The sequence below is a fragment of the Podarcis melisellensis genome (genome assembly GCF_964234715.1).
Source record: "Podarcis melisellensis genome assembly, chromosome: 9".
NCBI lineage: Eukaryota > Metazoa > Chordata > Lepidosauria > Squamata > Lacertidae > Podarcis > Podarcis melisellensis.
Window position 1 is genome coordinate 24,579,037 of NC_138541.1, and position 17,754 is coordinate 24,596,790.

At 43.4% G+C, this 17,754-nt stretch overlaps 1 protein-coding gene across 1 annotated transcript in view; it reads left to right on the forward strand.

Moving 5' to 3' along the window:
* Positions 1-17,182, forward strand: part of ENPEP (glutamyl aminopeptidase) — a 56,491-nt gene extending 39,309 nt beyond the window's left edge. Inside the window, exons 11-20 of the mRNA XM_081924247.1 lie at positions 1,264-1,316; positions 1,560-1,750; positions 2,079-2,134; positions 5,122-5,272; positions 8,621-8,694; positions 9,370-9,474; positions 9,592-9,762; positions 10,469-10,609; positions 12,689-12,770; positions 14,829-17,182. Of these exons, the coding sequence (XP_081780373.1) occupies positions 1,264-1,316; positions 1,560-1,750; positions 2,079-2,134; positions 5,122-5,272; positions 8,621-8,694; positions 9,370-9,474; positions 9,592-9,762; positions 10,469-10,609; positions 12,689-12,770; positions 14,829-14,966 (1,162 nt within the window). The 3' untranslated portion in view covers positions 14,967-17,182. The remainder of the gene's footprint in view (positions 1-1,263; positions 1,317-1,559; positions 1,751-2,078; positions 2,135-5,121; positions 5,273-8,620; positions 8,695-9,369; positions 9,475-9,591; positions 9,763-10,468; positions 10,610-12,688; positions 12,771-14,828) is intronic.
* The last annotated feature ends 572 nt before the right edge of the window (positions 17,183-17,754 follow it).

A 17,754-nucleotide genomic window follows, 5' to 3' on the forward strand; every position in this document is an offset into this window, starting at 1 on the left:
AGTCTATGACAAAAGACAGGGGAGAAATCTGATTTGTAAATAGCTGAAATCCAAAGTCCAGTGATCTCAGTGAGTCTGTAGACTACTCTGTAGTCAGATACACAGTGGTGTAGCGTGGGGGTGCAGGGGGGCCTGTCCGCACCGGGCGCAACATCTGGGGGCGCGCTCACGCTCACAGCTCTCTGCCCCTACTAAAATCCACGGGTTGGGGGTGCAAATTACTTGCCTTGCCCTGGGTGCTGACAACCCACGCTACGCCACTGCAGATACATCCCTATTTAACTCAGTGTAGCTGGCTTCCAAGTAAATAGAATCATGCGGTCCCTAAAACCAATAATAAATGTTAACAAAAAACAAAACAAAACACTGCCCCATTTATCACGGGGTGATAGATATTTCCAATTAACGTCCTGTCTGCATGTGAAAATTGCCAATTAAACTACATTTCATTAAATCAGTAAAGTTCATTTCAGCTTCTTCTTCTTCTTCTTCTTCTTCTTCTTCTTCTTCTTCTTCTTCTTCTTCTTCTTCTTTTAAAAAAAGTCCTGTTATCACAATGAAATGCTTTCTAAGTTGGGACGGCAAAGGTTACGTAGCTAGAGAACCTTCCAAACTGATTTTAATTAAATTGGCTCAAATTTCTTCTGAACACAGTGTGTAACTGTTGGATTTGTGTTGTCTTCAGGAGGTACTAGAACAGGAAGAATGTTGGGGGAAGTTAATGAGAGAGTGGCCTTGCCACTGATATCTAATTCTGCTGATAACATCCAGACTTGATTACTACCATATGTTGTGTTGCATGTGCAGCTGCTCTGGAAACTTCAGTTGGTTCATAACATGGCAGCCAGACTATTGACTGGAACTGACTGGTTGAAATGTATGTTGGCAGCAGGAGTGGTCAGGGAGGAGGTCGGCACCACACACCTGGCCTTTATCAGAGGTTATCAGAGGACTGGTTTCTCCTGTGGGAGAAGGCAGAACATGACCCAGCTCTTGAATGTCCACCCAAGATGTTCCTCCTTTAACTGGCTCTAACTCCATCTTTGTCCTGCCAACAGATCTAGTTTTCAAGTACTCTCCTCCATCACCACTCGTAGCTAGCCTTGGCTGTTCAATTATATAGGTTTCATTAATGTTTGTTGTTTTAATATTTATATGTAAGATGCATTGTGAGAGTCACCTGAAAGGAGGAGTATATAAGTTCAACAAACGGACTATGATGCACACAATAAAACTTTATTCTCCTGTCTCCTCCCTCTAAAGCATCCTCAATCAGGATCAAAGAGTTGCGAGACCCTGTGAAGCAGATTTTGAGGGTGCATAGTCTAACACTGCTCACACCACATTGAACCTGGATAGCTCAGTTGGTTAGAGCATGGTGCTGATGATGCCAAGGTTGCATCCAACGTTAATAATAAACATCTGCATTTTAAAAAATGTGTACAGGAAGGCAAAAATGTTTTGAATGACCCATCTAATTTGGCCATCACATATAATTTTGGTTCTTCCTTGTTCCAGTTCGAAACTAACATAATTTGGAGAGTTGATATCTCATCTAGTCACACGTTCAGAAGTCCTTCACCACCACTGTTTGTTTTTAACCACCACAGGAATTACTATTACGCGACCCAACAATCCTGATCCCAATTCTTTCTTGAAAGTGAATCAGGATCATGTTGGGTTCTATCGGGTCAACTATGAAACACAAGCCTGGGAAGACTTAGCCAAGATTATGGAGGCCAACCACAAGGTCAGTCTGCTGAACAGTTGCTTTATGGGATGTATAGATGAACACTCAGGGCCAGATTCAACTAACTCAGTGCCCTAGTAGCAACCAGCACAACAGCTTCCACTGCTGCAATCATGCTTTCTCCCCTCTCGGTGGTGCTGTTGGGTGCCCCCTGCACTTCCCCCAATCCACTCTGGAGCATTGGGGAAACACCCAGAACAGCACACAGGGGGAGGAGAGGGATGATGGGATGGTCAGAAGAGTGTGGTGTTGAACAGCTATGATTTTATTTCATCCTTTGGTTTCACCACCAAGAACTCACCTGCTTATTTCCTTTTTCTCCCATAAGCAATTTAGTCTGGCGGATCGCGCTGGCTTTTTGGAGGATGCATTTTCATTGGCCAGGTAAGTGTCATAATCAAAGGAACTCAAGTAGACATGTCCAGTGGCGTAGCGTGGGGGGTGCAGGGGGAGCCGAACGCACCGGGCGCAACATCTGGGGGGGCGCGCTCGCACTCGCAGCTCTCTGCCCCTACTAAAATCCATGGGTTAGGGGGCGCAAATTACTTGCCTTGCCCCGGGTGCTGACAACCCACGCTACGCCACTGGACATGTCATCTTATTATTTGTACCACACAACACTGAAATTTGGTTAGTCATCATTATATTTAACTGAAGAAAAAAATAGAAATTGTGTTTTGTAAGTATATTGTTGTGATAACCTTTGTCCTCTCTGACTTAAGGCTGCAATCCTAGGCTTACTTCCTTAGGAGCAAAACCCATTTTTCAGTGGAACTCACTTCAGAATAGATATGCATGAGAGCAGGCAGTATGGCTGAGGGACCCCTTTCATGTGATTGAATGCTTACCTGTTCTAGGAAGGGAGTGACTTAGCCCCAAAGTAGCATCTAGGACAAGAGAAATGAACCTGTGGTCCTTCAGATGTTGGACTTCAACTTCCAGCAGCCTCAGCCAAGTGGCTAGTGATCAGAGGCAACATCTGTAGCACCATAGGTTTTTCTTCCCAGATCCAGAATCATGGCATTCTTACATTTCACAATCAAAGCCAGGAGTAACTGACCACTGGTGAGAGATGGAGCCTGACAGCATATGGAAGGTACCACTGATCACTGATCCTTCACAGCTTCAATAGCAGCAGATATATTGTCTCCACAGAGCCATAATGGTTTCTTAAAACTCTGGCAAGTCCTTTTTCCTCAGGTTTTATTATATGACTGGATCTAGGCAGGAGATTAACTTATAACTGATTTAAAGCTGCAGCCCTGAGCCTGACAACTGCACAAAGTAACATGTTTGCACGAGACTCTTGAATTGTGGCACCTGCCCTGGTTTGCTAGATTCCCATCTAAGGGGGATAATCTCAATTCCTATCTTGCTTGTGAATATCAGACACATTGAATCAATACTCCTGACACTTTCAGGGTGGGGTGGGGGCTTCCATCCAGAAGTACCCCAGGATCAAATTCCACGCCACTGTGATGAAAGTTTGAGAAGCCTCCTGTCTATTATGATCCAGTACAGGCAATTGCTTTTGCTATGGAATGAAGCTGAAGAGCTCTTGTAAGAGTAGAACTAAGTAACTGTGTACAGAAAGGATAAATGCAGACAACTGGGGAGACTCTTCATAGAAATCTTGTAGAAAGTCAAGAGAACATAAAGGCAACTTGAAACTCGTTGCTAAATCCGTTAGGCATGGATCTGGAATAACAAAAGGAGGGCAGAATCAAAGTCTTGTTCCTAAATTGCTTAGAGCTACTCAGATGGCTGTCCCTCCCCAGCCCAAAAGAGAGAGAAACAGCATTCCCCAGAGAGAGATTCTCAGGTGCGAACCAAAACACTGCTATCCTTCAGAATTCACGCTTATCCAAATTTTGCGATATAGTTCTCTAACCAATGTTTGCAAAAATGCATGTATTAGGGGAAAGTGTGCATAAAACAAATTGCAAACAACTTGCACATCAGTCAAAACTCAATATTACACATGTTTATTAGGAGAAATTCACACTAAAATGGTGATGACTTTTATTGCCATCCCAACTCCCTTCCACAAGTAATTTTTGGTATGGGACAAAACACAATTGATGCTGTTCAGGGATATCTATCTCACAGGCAGCAGAGGTCTTGATGTCTTTCCTGGTTCCTTTTTGCATCCTTGTTGACAGCATTCCAAATCCTGCACACAAGTGAGCCTTTGAAGCATCTAGCGCTATTGCAGGAGGAGATGAACTAATCACCAAGCATTACTGTTGTGACATCTAAAGGACAAAACGTTCTGAAATTACATTGATGCAAACCTCCATGAATTATTGCTGTAGGAACGTCTGACTTTTCTCATTCAGGGAGGGATGGGAGATGCAGCATAGGAGTCCTGCTTCCTCCTCCATACTACATGCAGGATAGATTTCTCTTCTTCCTCCCACCTCCCAAAAATATGCTGGTCTGCTCTGTCATGGAACTGGGCATGCCTCCAGAGCAGGCTTTGAGGGCAATCGCTGTGTTATTACAAGTTCCCCAACAGACACAGTGCTGATCTGTTGCTTGTTTTTGATGTGCCTCAATTTAATCTTAAAGCCAGTCAACATAAACTGAATTCTCATGAGTGCCTGAAAATGTCCAAGCTGAAAATGCCATATGAATGAGGAATTAAGACAGTTAAAGTCTGCCTTACTTCCTCTTTGTGGTATTTGGGAGACTGAAAGATTTTGATACATTGCCTAAAATATACATGCCTTAAATTTTCTCTGCAGTTGACATAGGCAGAGTTTCACTGGGATTTATCCATCCTTGTCCCTATGCAGTTTAACCCTGTAAAGCACAGGAATTTGGAGATCCTCAGAATTTGTTTAAAGGCCTTTCCCACCCACACCTCACAAGCTTTTCAGGTCACTTTCACTTATTGTTTATCATTAATTGCTTTTAAAATGCATACCCTGCTTTTTCCATGCACAAATGAGTTGCTCAAAGACTGTGACAGCCTGTGGCAAGTTAGTACCTTTGCTTGATTCTAAACACTTCTGTTCAGAATGGTGCTAAGGTTAGCATGTAAATACTTAGGGGAAAGGGGCAGTGATGACACCAGAATGTGTGTGTGTGTGTGTGTGTGTGTGTGTGTGTGTATGAGGGGTAGGCCCAGAAGGGGCAAAGTATATTTCTAGGTGGGCAAGTTGTGTCCCACATGTTAAGAAAAATAACAATATATGTTAATCAAAGGAGTTCAGCAATGGGAGAGTTGGCACTGCCCTCCTCTGGTGCCACCTGTTGGAGGAGGGGAATACAGCTGCAACTATAAACAGTACTAAATCAAATGCTTACCTAGACAGTTATACAATAAAGCAGTTGTTGAAACTTCTCGTTTTTTATTCATTTCTCAGGGCTGGACTTCTGAATTACAGTTATGCCTTGAACCTAACACGTTATCTAAAAAATGAGGAAGAATATATACCATGGCAAAGAGCCGTAGTAGCTGTATCCTATCTTAGAGACATGCTTGCAGATGATAATACACTCTATCCCAAATTTCAGGTAAGGTTCTAATGAAGTAAAGAACTATATGCCAACAATAATAATACATTTTTTTAAAAAAAGAAGAAGGCTGTAACCCTGGCTTTCATTTTCTCCTCCTAGCTACAAGTGGAGGAGTTCTCCATTTTGGTTCTTAGGAGCCAGGGGAGCAAAGAGAAAAGTCTTTTCTCCATGTGCCTCCCAGGATGTCTGTAATTATTTAAGGACAAACAAAATATGTAGTTGCTTTCTATGTATAATTAAGCAAATGTCAAGGTTGCCCTTGAAGGTTGTAGATTTAATGTTCTTCCAAGGCTGACCCTGGTAAGTATTAATACATTTCTGAATCTTCTAGACCTGCAACAGAATGTTGCAATGTGAACTATTAAGGGTCAGATTGGTTTGTTGGTTTGTCTGTTTTCTATACCACTCTTCATCTGAGGGTCATGGGGCAGTTCACAACATAAAAACACAAAAATACATAACATAGTATGAAAGAAAAAAGAATCCCCACAAAATTTAAAAGGCCATAGATTGTTTAATTAGCTAAAGGCCTGGGAGAAAAGGAATGTTTTTGCCTGGTGCCTAAAGAGATGCAATGAAGGCGCCAGGCAAGCCTCTCTGGGGAGAGCATTCCACAAATGGGAAGCTACTGCAGAAAAGGCCCATGTCAGCCAGCCAGCCATGGGGTCCTCTACATCCCATCCCCCTGGTTTTCCATTCTTTTCCACAACAGACATTCAGTGTGCTCAGGCCTCATCGGTATGTGATTTCCCCCCTTATACCTCTGAAGACATTGGTGGTGTTCTCCCAAGCCTGTGTAGATCAGCATTTGGAGTTCAACATTAGCATATATGATTTGGGGAATACATTGGGCCTATTTACACTATAAAATAATTGTGGATTTACATAGGTTTAACAATCATGGTTTCCACCAGAAGATTCTTGGAACTGTGGCTTGGTACTAGTGCTGAGTAATCCCAATATCCTCAAGGAACTATGGTTGTCAGTGGAAAAGTGCATTGGCAACATTATTTGGGCAGGATTTCAAGAGCAACTGTAAACAGGGTGCTCCCATCTGCGGGCACAAGGTTATTTGTGTATTTTTATTTCTGTTGCAGTCTTGCTTTATGTTTAAGCCACTCTTCCATCCAAAAAGGACCCTCAAAGTGGCATAATTCATGAAAAGCAAAAAGCGATTTGACAAAAGCCAACATCAAAACAAAAACAGACTAAAATGTTGAGAAGCACAGAAACAGGAGCCTTCAGATAGGACAGACCTCTGGGCCAGCATGCGATTCTGGCTAAGCTCCTTTTCTATAACTTCTCCATTTCTACCAGTAGTTGATGACATTGTGGTGCTCACCTGACCTCCTGACAGCTGAGATACTGCTGCTTAGTGGGAAGTAGAGAGGGAAGGGCAAGCCAGCAGAGAGGTTAGCAGGTGCTGATACACTGGCAGGAATGCCAGATGGCATCAGGCAGATCACCCTGCTGCCATGCCATCTCTCTCCCAGTAAGCAGCAGCATCTCAGCATTTTGGAGCTCAGTTGAGCACCGCCATCCTACAACGCCATCCACTACTGATCTCTACCCACCTGCTCTCCTTGCGCTGGCAGTGATCTGCTGGCTTAGGGGTTGCGCTGACCCAGCAGTCTTCTGGCGCAACAGTACTTTTGTGCTGGCTTAAATGCACATGCCAGCATAATGTTTTGCACTGCCAGTGCAAGGGGGATTTAGTTCTGTGGTCCTGTATTTGTCCATCTGTCATAACTGGCAGATGGGGCCACTCTGATAAATGCAGAGCCTATCAAATCATTTGAATGTTTCTTAATGAGCAGTGATGTAAGAGAGAATCCTTACCAGCAGTCCTCAAGGATAGGATGACACAGGCAATACTTCTCTGGAACAGGTTCTGTTGACACAACAGAATGCAGACTTTTGTGATAACAATGGGTGAAGCTGGAATGCATGCGGTGGGGAGACTGTTTGGCCAGACACAATGACAGTGGGATGAGGAATAGCTTGCTCATTGTGCTATAGCCTCGCCCACACCCATCTGAGTGAAATTCCACCCGCTAACAAGGATCTATTGAATGCAAAGGCTTTAAGTTGTGCTCACCAATTAGTCCACAAAAAAGTAACACCTTACATCAATTCTCTTTTCACTATCATATTACTCTCTGTAATAAGTATTGCTTTTGGTTTTTTCAAATTATAGTGGAGAGACCAGGGATTCAAGATGTTGAATCATAGAACTGTAGTCTGTTCCCACTCAGTCCCACCCATTTCAGTGAGTTTACCTGGGGATAGAGCTCCACAAACTACAACCAGGGGCTTGCTGATGCTATGTGGCATGCCTGGCTTGTTCCCAAGCAATTTATCTGAGAACATGTTCATGGTTAGAGGATGGATGGTGGCTAACAGATTGAGGTTGAATCCTGACAAGACTGAAGTACTGTTTTGGGGAAACAGAGGGCGGGTGGGTGTGGGGGACTCCCTGGTCCTGAATGGGGTAACTGTGCCCCTGAAGGACCAGGTGCGCAGCCTGGGAGTCATTTTGGAGTCACAGCTGTCCATGGAGGCACAGGATAATTCTGTGTCCAGGGCGGTTGTCTACCAGCTCCATCTGGTACGCAGGCTGAGACCCTACCTGCCTGCGGACTGTCTTGCCAGAGAAGTGCATGCTCTAGTTATCTCCCGCTTGGACTACTGCAATGCGCTCTGGGGCTACCTTTGAAGGTGACCCGGAAACTGCAATTAATCCAGAATGCGGCAGCTAGACTGGTGATTGGGAGTGGCCGCCGGGACCACATAACACCAGTCCTGAGAGATCTGCATTGGCTTCCAGTACGTTTCCAAGCATAATTCAAAGTGTTGGTGCTAACCTTTAAAGCCCTAAATGGCCTTGGTCCTGTATACCTGAAGGAGTGTCTCCACCCCCATCGTTCAGCCCGGACACTGAGATCCAGCACCGAGGGCCTTCTGGTGGTTCCCTCATTGCAAGAAGTGAGGTTACAGGGAACCAGACAGAGGGCCTTCTCGGTAGTGGCACCCGCCCTGTGGAACACCATCCCTTCATATGTGAAGGAAATAAGCAGCTATCTTATCTTTAAAAGACATCTGAAGGCAGCCCTGTTCAGGGGAGTTTTTAATATTTAATGCCGTATTGTTTTTAACACTTGATTGGAAGCTGCCCAGAGTGGCTGGGGAAACTCAGCCAGATGGGCGGGGTATTTTTATTATTATTAATATTATTATTATTTCGCTCCTTTGTTCTTCAAATGTTTAAAATAAATAGTAGTGAATCCATGAAAAGGTTGTTGCCCAAAGCGTCCAGTGGTCATTGCTGCTATGTCTGTTTTCCAGGCATATTTTCGTGAGCTGGTTAGACCCATCGCAAATCAACTGGGATGGGGTAACGATGGAGTCCACATCAAAAGGTAAATCATTTGTTTCAGGCTTGTTCTTTGAGAATTCCTTTGTATTTCTGTATTTCAAGTGTGCCTTATGTCTCCCATTTCTCTCAAGTTCATTGGTCCCTTCTCTGTTTGAAGAACAGAAGTTGCAGATAAATTTTGGGAGCCCTGTGCAAAGTAATGGGATGTGAACATTCTGACTACGCAATTGGAAGCAGCCAAACTCATTTGCATTACACAGACAGTCAGTGCTAAGCAAATGATCATCTCTTTAATACTAAAACTCTTTAACAAATGCTAAGATCTTCTAACTTTCTAATGCTCCTTTTCAGGAAGCTACTTGTATGTTCCCAAAAGGGTATGTAGAATTCTCAGAATTTCACCTTGTATAGTGTAATCACGGTATAGAATGCATATATAGGCAAAAAAGCCAGGATACAAATAGGTATTTTAAGTACACATGAAAGCTTTGGCATGCACATTGAGAGTTTTTTATATCCCCTTCCCCCTTTAGCAACAGATGCCTGTTTTTCCAAGTCCCTTCACTTTCATATATGTGGTATACAGAGCAGCTGTTTGAGCAACCTAAGCTCCAAATCCTATTGGGTGAACAGATCTACTTGTACAGCTATTTTACATTACTTAATATATCATATTCAAAATGAATAAAGCAGACTTTATTTCTCCTTTACTCCCCAGTCTCCTCCGTGTGACAGTTTTAGAGTTTGCATGCAGCATGGGTGACCAAGAGACTTTGAACAATGCATCTAACCTATTTAATGAGTGGCAACAAGGAACAACAAGGTGGATATCTCTCTATCTACGTATGAACTTCATTCAAAGAAGTACATGACACTCACATGCAGAGTAAGCTGAAAGCTGTTCCACCTCCCCTAATAGTATTGTTTTCTTAAATGTTAGCCCAGATGTAAACCTCCGCCTCTTGGTCTATCGCTATGGGATGCAGAACTCTGGCAATGAGGACGCCTGGAATTATATGTTTCAGAAGTACCAAAATACAACATTAGCTCAAGAAAAGGAGAAGCTGCTATATGGCCTGGCGTCAGTGCAAAACGTCACCCTGTTGGACAGGTTTGTTTGGGATCTTACTTGTTTCCCATATAAAAGCTTTTATTTGGTGCTCTTCAGTGTTAGCTCCTGGAGCAACATAAAATATAAAAACATATGATATAATTTTTTAAGCAGTAAATTGAATCAAGCAGCATTTTTTAAAAAGCCCAGCATAAACATCATAACAAAACTAAAAGACCTGGGCAAATAAAAATTGAGAGTTGTTAGGAGGTCCCTATTCCCCTCTGAGCTACAAATCTCTGAGTGGTTTAACAAACAATCCTTCTTTACAAAGAATTCTGGTAATTGTAGGTCGTTTGAGTGAATAGGCCTTCCTAACAACTCTCAGCACCCTTAAAAAAACTGCCCAGATTTCAGGAGGGGGAGCCATGACCATTTAAAGTGTATCATAGTGTTTTCAATGTATGGCATGAATGTGGCCACAGATTTTGTGCAACATCAAAGTCTATTTAGTCCACTGCCTGCCATTCACCATGCCCGTTACTCTGCTCCAGATCGTTTATTGGGCATTCTGGCTTTGTAAACACAAACCGTGGGAACAGGCTCCTCTTCTTCTTCCTTGTCTTTAAAAAAGAACTTGTGTTTTTCTTACAAATTCATCTTGGCAGAAGCATATCTCAGGGCGCAGTTTACAGCTCATTTCCCATGCAGCCCTAATGAGATACTAATCATCATGTGTAATTGCTTCATATCTGATTGCTCCTAGATTTTTAAAGAACCTCACGGATCCAAATCTCATTAAAAGTCAAGACGTGTTCACTGTCTTGAGATACATCTCCTATAACAGCTACGGCAAAACAATGGCTTGGGACTGGGTACGTCTCAACTGGGAATATTTGGTTAGCAGGTAAGTGCATAGCCTCTCAGTGCAGTTTACTCTCTCTTTTAGTATGGTTGAGGGGTTGTTGTTATTTTGCACTGGGAGTGGGGGAAATATATATGTGCAATGGCTTCCATTTTACCATATCCACTTGCCACTGAAGCTAGAAAAGTGCTGCTTTGCTCTCCCTTCTTGTGAAATCAAACACACCCTAACAATAATGATATTTGGACAATAAATCTAGGAATAGTGTTTATGCAGGACCTTCCCAAGACATTTTTGTTGCCTGATCCAAAAGCCATGCCTCAGAATCTGCAATGTCACAGACATGGCATGCCTAAAGAGCAAAACCCATGTTGGGATGAAGCTGCCAGTGGCGGACCTTGGGATCTCAAATTTCAGCAGCACCCTGTGCAATGCCAAAATCTGCCACATCCTCCCCATCTCTCACCCTCTGTTCTAAATCATAGTTGTGGCATCCCCTGTGGTGCCCCCAAAGCCCAGTGAAACCAAACCAGTTGCTCTTCCCTAAATCTGCCAAATCGAATTAAGGGAGCCTCTGAGCATATGCATCAGAGTCTAGGGCCCAATAAAGGCCATACTGGAACAGCAGATGGAACAAACTGGTCATGCAATGGAGACCCAGCTCCTAGGGGTACAAACAGAATAGCTTTCCATTCCTATTCCTCACACTGCCTCCAGATTCCTGAATCACTGATGCTTTTGCTATGGAAGCTGTAGAACATGTTTTGGAGCAGGGTTGGAGAACCGGTAGTCTTCCAGATGCCGTTGGACTCCAACTCCCATCAGCCTCAGCCAACATGGGCAGTGGCCAAGGATGCTGGGAGTTGTAGTTCAACAACATCCAGTTCCACATCTGTACTGCAAAATATCATATTGAAATAGCATAAATAGCCAACACCGTGCTCTTCAGATGTTGCTGAATTCCAACAAACCAACCTTGAGCTCCTTGGGGAAAAGTTGGCATATAAATGTAATAACTATGGAGGTAAAACACAGCCACTGTGCCTAGCAGCCACTGATCACCTCACCCTCCATGAACTTTCATCTAATGGGCAGGAGCAACACTACAGTAAGGGCATTATGGGAAATTTAAATGGCTGCTTGCCAGGGCAGGCATTAGTAGTGGTGAAGCCCTGGCTGCTGCCCAAAGATGCTATGTGCTGGTGCCAAACCGACGGGTGCTGAATGGTTTTGTAGGGCAAATCTTTCTAAAATGCCTAAACTGACTTGGTTTCATAAAAGGTACAGAGCCTTACCAATAACTTCTAATATCCAAGTGAAAATTGTCCTAGGTCACAAATGTGAGAAGATGCACAAAACTTCCATAATCTCGGGAGCCTTTGCTCTCTGTCTTGAATTCAAGAAATATATCTGCCAATAGAGAACAATACTTTGAACACCACAAAAGGGGCTCCAGAAACATGTATGCCACAATCTTTTACAGTGCAATGCTATGCCTGGCTACTCAGAAATAAGCCCTACTGTATCCAATGGGACCATATATGTGTACCTAGGATTGCAACCTTAGCTGTTAAGAGTTCCACAAGACAATGTGTTGTGATCCTAACATAATTTACCTCCCCGCCTCTCAGCACACACCTGCCATTATTATTATTAAGCAAGAGATGTGGTTTATAATGACACATTTAAGATCTACCACTCTAAAGGCATTAGGCTACACTCTGCGCATAGCTACCACTCTAAAGACATTAGGTGGGTTTTTGTGAAGAAACAATAGGATAACTTCCTTGTATGCCTATCTTTACTCTTTGGGAAAGGGCTGGATGCAAATGGGAATAACAGATGGAAATGAAATATTCCAGAAAACAGAGCACTGATATTATTTATTGTTCCCTTTCCATGCACTGTTCCATGCAGCTTTAAAAATTAAAGCTGATATACTTTGTGCCAGAAATTCAAAACCTGTGGCCTTCCATATACTGTTGCATCCCAGCTCCCAACCAACAAGGACAATGATCAAGGAGGATAAGAGGTGTAAAGCAACAACATTCAGAGGGTCACCAGAACCTCGTGCCAGCTTTATCTAGATGCATCTATAACAGGCTTCTGTTATCTTTTCAGATACACTCTCAATGACAGAAACCTTGGTCGCCTAGTGTCAAGAATAACAGAAACCTTCAACACAGACCTTCAGCTTTGGCAGGTAAGGGAGCAGTCTGACCTTCCAGCTTTCCAGCTAAAATGAGGATAGTCATTGTGGAACCTTCCCAACGGTCAATGGATTACAATGTCCATCATCCCGGACCATTAGTTACACTGGATGGGGCTGTTGGGAGTCCAACAATATCTGGCAAGCATCACATTGGCTACCTCAGTGTGAAACCAGAATGCCATAATGTTTCAGGATGTCTGTGTATATTGTGATAGATCTATATTGCAATCATAAATCACTTAAAGGCTGCCTGGGCAAAACTAAAGTGCCTTTCACAGACATGAGGAACACAATAGCTAACCTCTGTTTAGTGAAACCAATTCATTTGAACATTTCTGACAAGTAATAAGACTTTGGAAAATCTTTAGACCATCCACATTAATGGGGTCATTCTTGAGCCACATATATACTAAATTGGTAGGATTACATCTGGAGCCTCACTGATTTGGTAGTTTCAAAAAGATCCGTCTGCCGTCTAGGCCAGAAAGATAAGAGCTGCTTCCAAAAAAAAACCAAAAAAAAAAACCAGCATTCACACAGAAAATCTCTGGTTGCAAGAACAACCAACATGGTAGCCTCTGGATGTTTTTGGGCCCCATCAGCATCATTCAGCATAGCCAATAGTCTGAGATGATGAGAGCTATAGTCCCATCTGGAGGGCATTACAGTGGCTATCCTTGAATTAGGGCATAACTCTGCACTTTCTCTTTACTCTTGATTACATAGACCAGCAGAACAACAGTCTATACTAGCTCTCTTTTCACTGATACACTAAAGCATAGTTTAATGCCACATGCATGAACAGAAGTGACATGCATACACTCTCTGCCTGTGGCACAACCATGAGAGGAAGGCTGAAAGCATCTCCTTCTTGTATAAACAAACAGGAGCTCATGGTTATGCTCAAGCAGCAGGGAACTCTGGCGATTTTGAACTATGGTTTGCTAACAAGCCATGACCCATAAACCACAGCTTCACTCTGGCTTTCTAAAACAAAATCAGAGTTTAAACTAACCAGAGTTTCTACCAGTTCAGATTTAATTATGAACTTCGGCTAGCTTTAAACAGGAAGCAAATATTTCTCCTCATGGACAAGCTGCAAGAGGAGAGGGAAGGGGAAGCACATAAGCCTGAACAGGCTCATTCATGTAGTACCAAGCCATGGTTTAGCATGATGCCCCTGAACAGGTCAGCTCATTTTGGCCAGGAGTGCCATTCTTTAAAATCAGCTGGTTTGGATCAGGGCCAAGGCAGGAGTAGCAGATCTAATCCTTTGCCCTTGTGCCAATTCTTCCATTTATATTCCCTCATGAAGCTGCTATTAGCATATTTGGGGAAGGAACAATTTAGATTGTGGCTGTTGCATTGGAAGAAAAGGTTATAACAGTCCCCTCCCCCACTCCTCTGCTTCATGCTGCAGCTCCTGTCTCAACTGGAGACTCCCATATCAGTGTGTGTTTGCTTGTTTGTTTCAAGAAAGAAAACACAGTCATACCTCGGGTTACAGATGCGTGCCGAAACCCGGAAGTACCGGAACGGGTTACTTCTGGGTTTCGCCGCTCACACATGCGCAGAAGCACTAAATCACGCTTTGCACATGTGCAGAAGCACCGAATCGCAACCCGTGCGTGTTCAGGTGCGGCGCTGAGGGTTGCGAACGTGCCTCCCACACAGATCATGTTGGCAACCCAAGCGTCCACTGTAGTAGGAAGTTCAAAATCAGTCACTGAATACCTTGGAATGCATCATTTGTCACCAGATACAGTGGCAGGAAGAGGGTTACAACATGATAAAATGAGATGAGATGATCCACAGCTCTACTCCACACTGCAGGTGTAGCCATGTCCTTCTGTCATTCATTCTGTGGCTCAGATGCATATCACCCAAGCCAATGGTTGCAAAGCCCAGTTTCAAATTGCACAGGGCAGCTGTATATTCACATGTATCTGATATGCAGACCCGAGATAAGTTAGACAATTATTCATCTTCTAGCAAACCAGTTTTATCATGCAAATGAATGCACATGGTTGTTGTTGTTTTTTTCTTAAGATGGAAAACTTCTTTGAGAAATATCCTAATGCTGGAGCTGGAGCATCTTCCAGGACTCAGAGTATTGAAACGGTGAAGGGCAACATTGAATGGTTAAAGCGATACCGAGAAGAGATCGCAGCCTGGTTTCCGAATTAGACTTGATCATCCTTTGTACCCTAAACTAATCTTTAGGACTTTCAGAGTACAGCAAAATGAGGATTTGTAGAAATCCTGCTTTCAGACCCTGATAAAGCTGCCAGTTCTGTCAGAAGGAAACAACACGGGGATAGAGTAATTTATTGAAATGTATGTTCAAATATGCTAGCTCCTCAAAACATCGAATGTCCATTAATACATTTGTTCTCCTATTAGTGGGGCTACTTACAGAGTGAAAAATTATCGTGCTCACATGGCTCATTAGATTACCCTAGTCCTCTTTGTGAGGATCACTGGTGTGTGTACTTACCTCACATAGACGCACACTCCTTTGAAAACGGGTCCTTTATTTATCCCAAACCCACATTATTCCATGTACTCAGGCCACCCTTCCAAACGTACCTTAACAGCGATCCATTCCAAATCTAGAATTTTTGCCTCTGGCTCTCCTGAGGAAAATTAGATGAGAAACTTTCTCTCCCTCAGAGGACGTTCATGCTTTGTAAAACCATCCTCAAACACATTATCCTCCACTGTATATACAGGTAGCCTATTATTTACAATCATTTGCAGCATTTTGTAACGATAGCAGGGCAGGGAAAAGACACTGCAAAGCAGACTGTGGTATCTGTGTGTTGCCCAAGTGATCCTGGCGAAGCCATAGCTCCCTGGGAGGGTACCTGATCTGTATACAGAAGGTCTCACATTCAAGGATTTCAGGCCCGAATGTAACATGCAGTCAAATTATGTAGCAGACAGCTATGTATCTTGTTTTCCCTTAACTAGTTACAGGTGTGGGAGAGCCCTCTAAAGGCAGTGTGTGGCAAGGGGTAGCTTCTCCCTTAATGCACAAACCTACTAAGATTAGAATGGAGATCGCCCCTCCCCACAAGACTTAGGTACCAAAAGCAATTTCACCCCAAAGGCAGCCTTAACTGACCTTGTGCCCTCCAGGTATTTTGAACTTCCACCAGCCCCAGCCAGCATGAGCGCTATGTTATGGTGGTTCCAATCCTACCCACACAGCCATGTCAGAGAGCGCAAGTGTCGCATATTGTTCATTCTGCACCTGCAAGGAGTTGATCCTTCAGTGTGGTGGCTCCTATGCGTTAGAACTCCCTGCCTGTTGATCTTAGGCAAACATTTTCACCACACTGCTTTCAGTGCCTGCTAAAAACTTTCTTTTGTTTGCTCAAGTGAGCCTATCCAGAACTGTAAATTTGGCATGTATTTTAACATGTGATTTTATTTTCTAATGTATATCTTTGAAAAACTGCTCATTTATTTTTATTTTTTTAATGTTAGGCTGGTTGTTGTTTTTTCAATATCTGGTTGCATCAGTAATTTTAAGGGCATATTTTATAATTTACCTGTTAAACAAACAAACAAACAAACATCTGGAGGGCACCAGGATAGTGAAAACATTTCTGAAATTTCCAGTCCAGCACAGGAACGGAAAACCTTCCTTTCCTGCATGCTGCCTTCACAGCGAAAATCAGGCTTCCCCACCCAATTAAGTAATGAAGGAAAAATAGACTGCCTGCTATGTATTAAGTCAGGGCAAGCCAACATTGTGCCCTCCAGATGTTCTTTGCCTGCATCTCCCATCACCCCTGATGCTTGGCCATGCTGCTGGCAACAGTAGTGACCAGCAGGGAAACTCAGGTAGTGGGGTGCTGCTCACCTGGCATCCCAGTACTGCACATTGCTGCCACTTACTGAGAGTCATAGAATTATAGAGTTGGAAGGGACCATGAGGGTCATCTAGTCCGACCCCCTGCAATGCAGGAATCTTTTGCCCAACGTGGGGCTTGAACCCACGAGCCTGAGATTAAGCGTCCTGTGCTCTACCAACTGAGCTATCCCAGGCCCACTGGGAGGGGAAGGCAGCAGGGGGCTCACTACAGTGTGGCAGCCGTGCCCTCACCAAGTTCCCAACTTGGGATGCTTAAACTAATTCATGCTTGATGGTACTGGCTCTTGTGTGTGCCTGCCTATTACCCATAAACTCCTTAGCATTCTGGGTTCTTAAGAAAGCACACACACAGAGAGAGAGAGAGAGAGAGAGAGAGAGAGAGAGAGAGAGAGAGAGAGAGAGAGAGAATACGTTAACAAGGAAAATGTAACACTTTGGCTGCAAAACCTTATGCATTTTCTGGAGAACTCAAGCCAGAAAATAATGCCAGTATCAAAAGCAGCTAGTTTGGAAGCACCTTAGGGGCTTTTTTGTGGGAAATTCCCTTATTCCAGCGCCGTTTCCCACTGCTTCCCGCTGCTATCCCGGATTGTTAGATATCCCGTAGACTGTCCCCAGGACAGGTGAAGCTGCTGATCCCTTATTTTCAGGCTGCTGATCCCTTATATTCAAATCTGAAAGTTGACAGCTATGCTTAGGGGTCACTCACAGCCGAACTACACAGTCCATCCACTGTATCGTGCTGGTCCTTGAAAAAAGAATTTGTCTAATTCTTATAACCAACTCTCTCGTGGTTTTAAATGTCCAAAGCCAATGTTGTGTACACAAATTTGCTAGAAGGGGAAAAAAACCATAATGAGGAGGAGTACAAATCAAATTAGTAAACAAAGGCAGGAATTAACTAACATGGGTGAAGAATGCAAAATGTCTAGTCAGTTTTCATCATGATGTAGGAAGAGCAGCCCCTAGTGGCAAAGAGAAGTCATTACAGATAAACGTTCAATAATTATTTATGCACTAGGAACTGTCGTGGCCATTTGTTGTCCGATTTTCTACAAGCCACTAATCAGAGTCAAATAATGTGATACATAG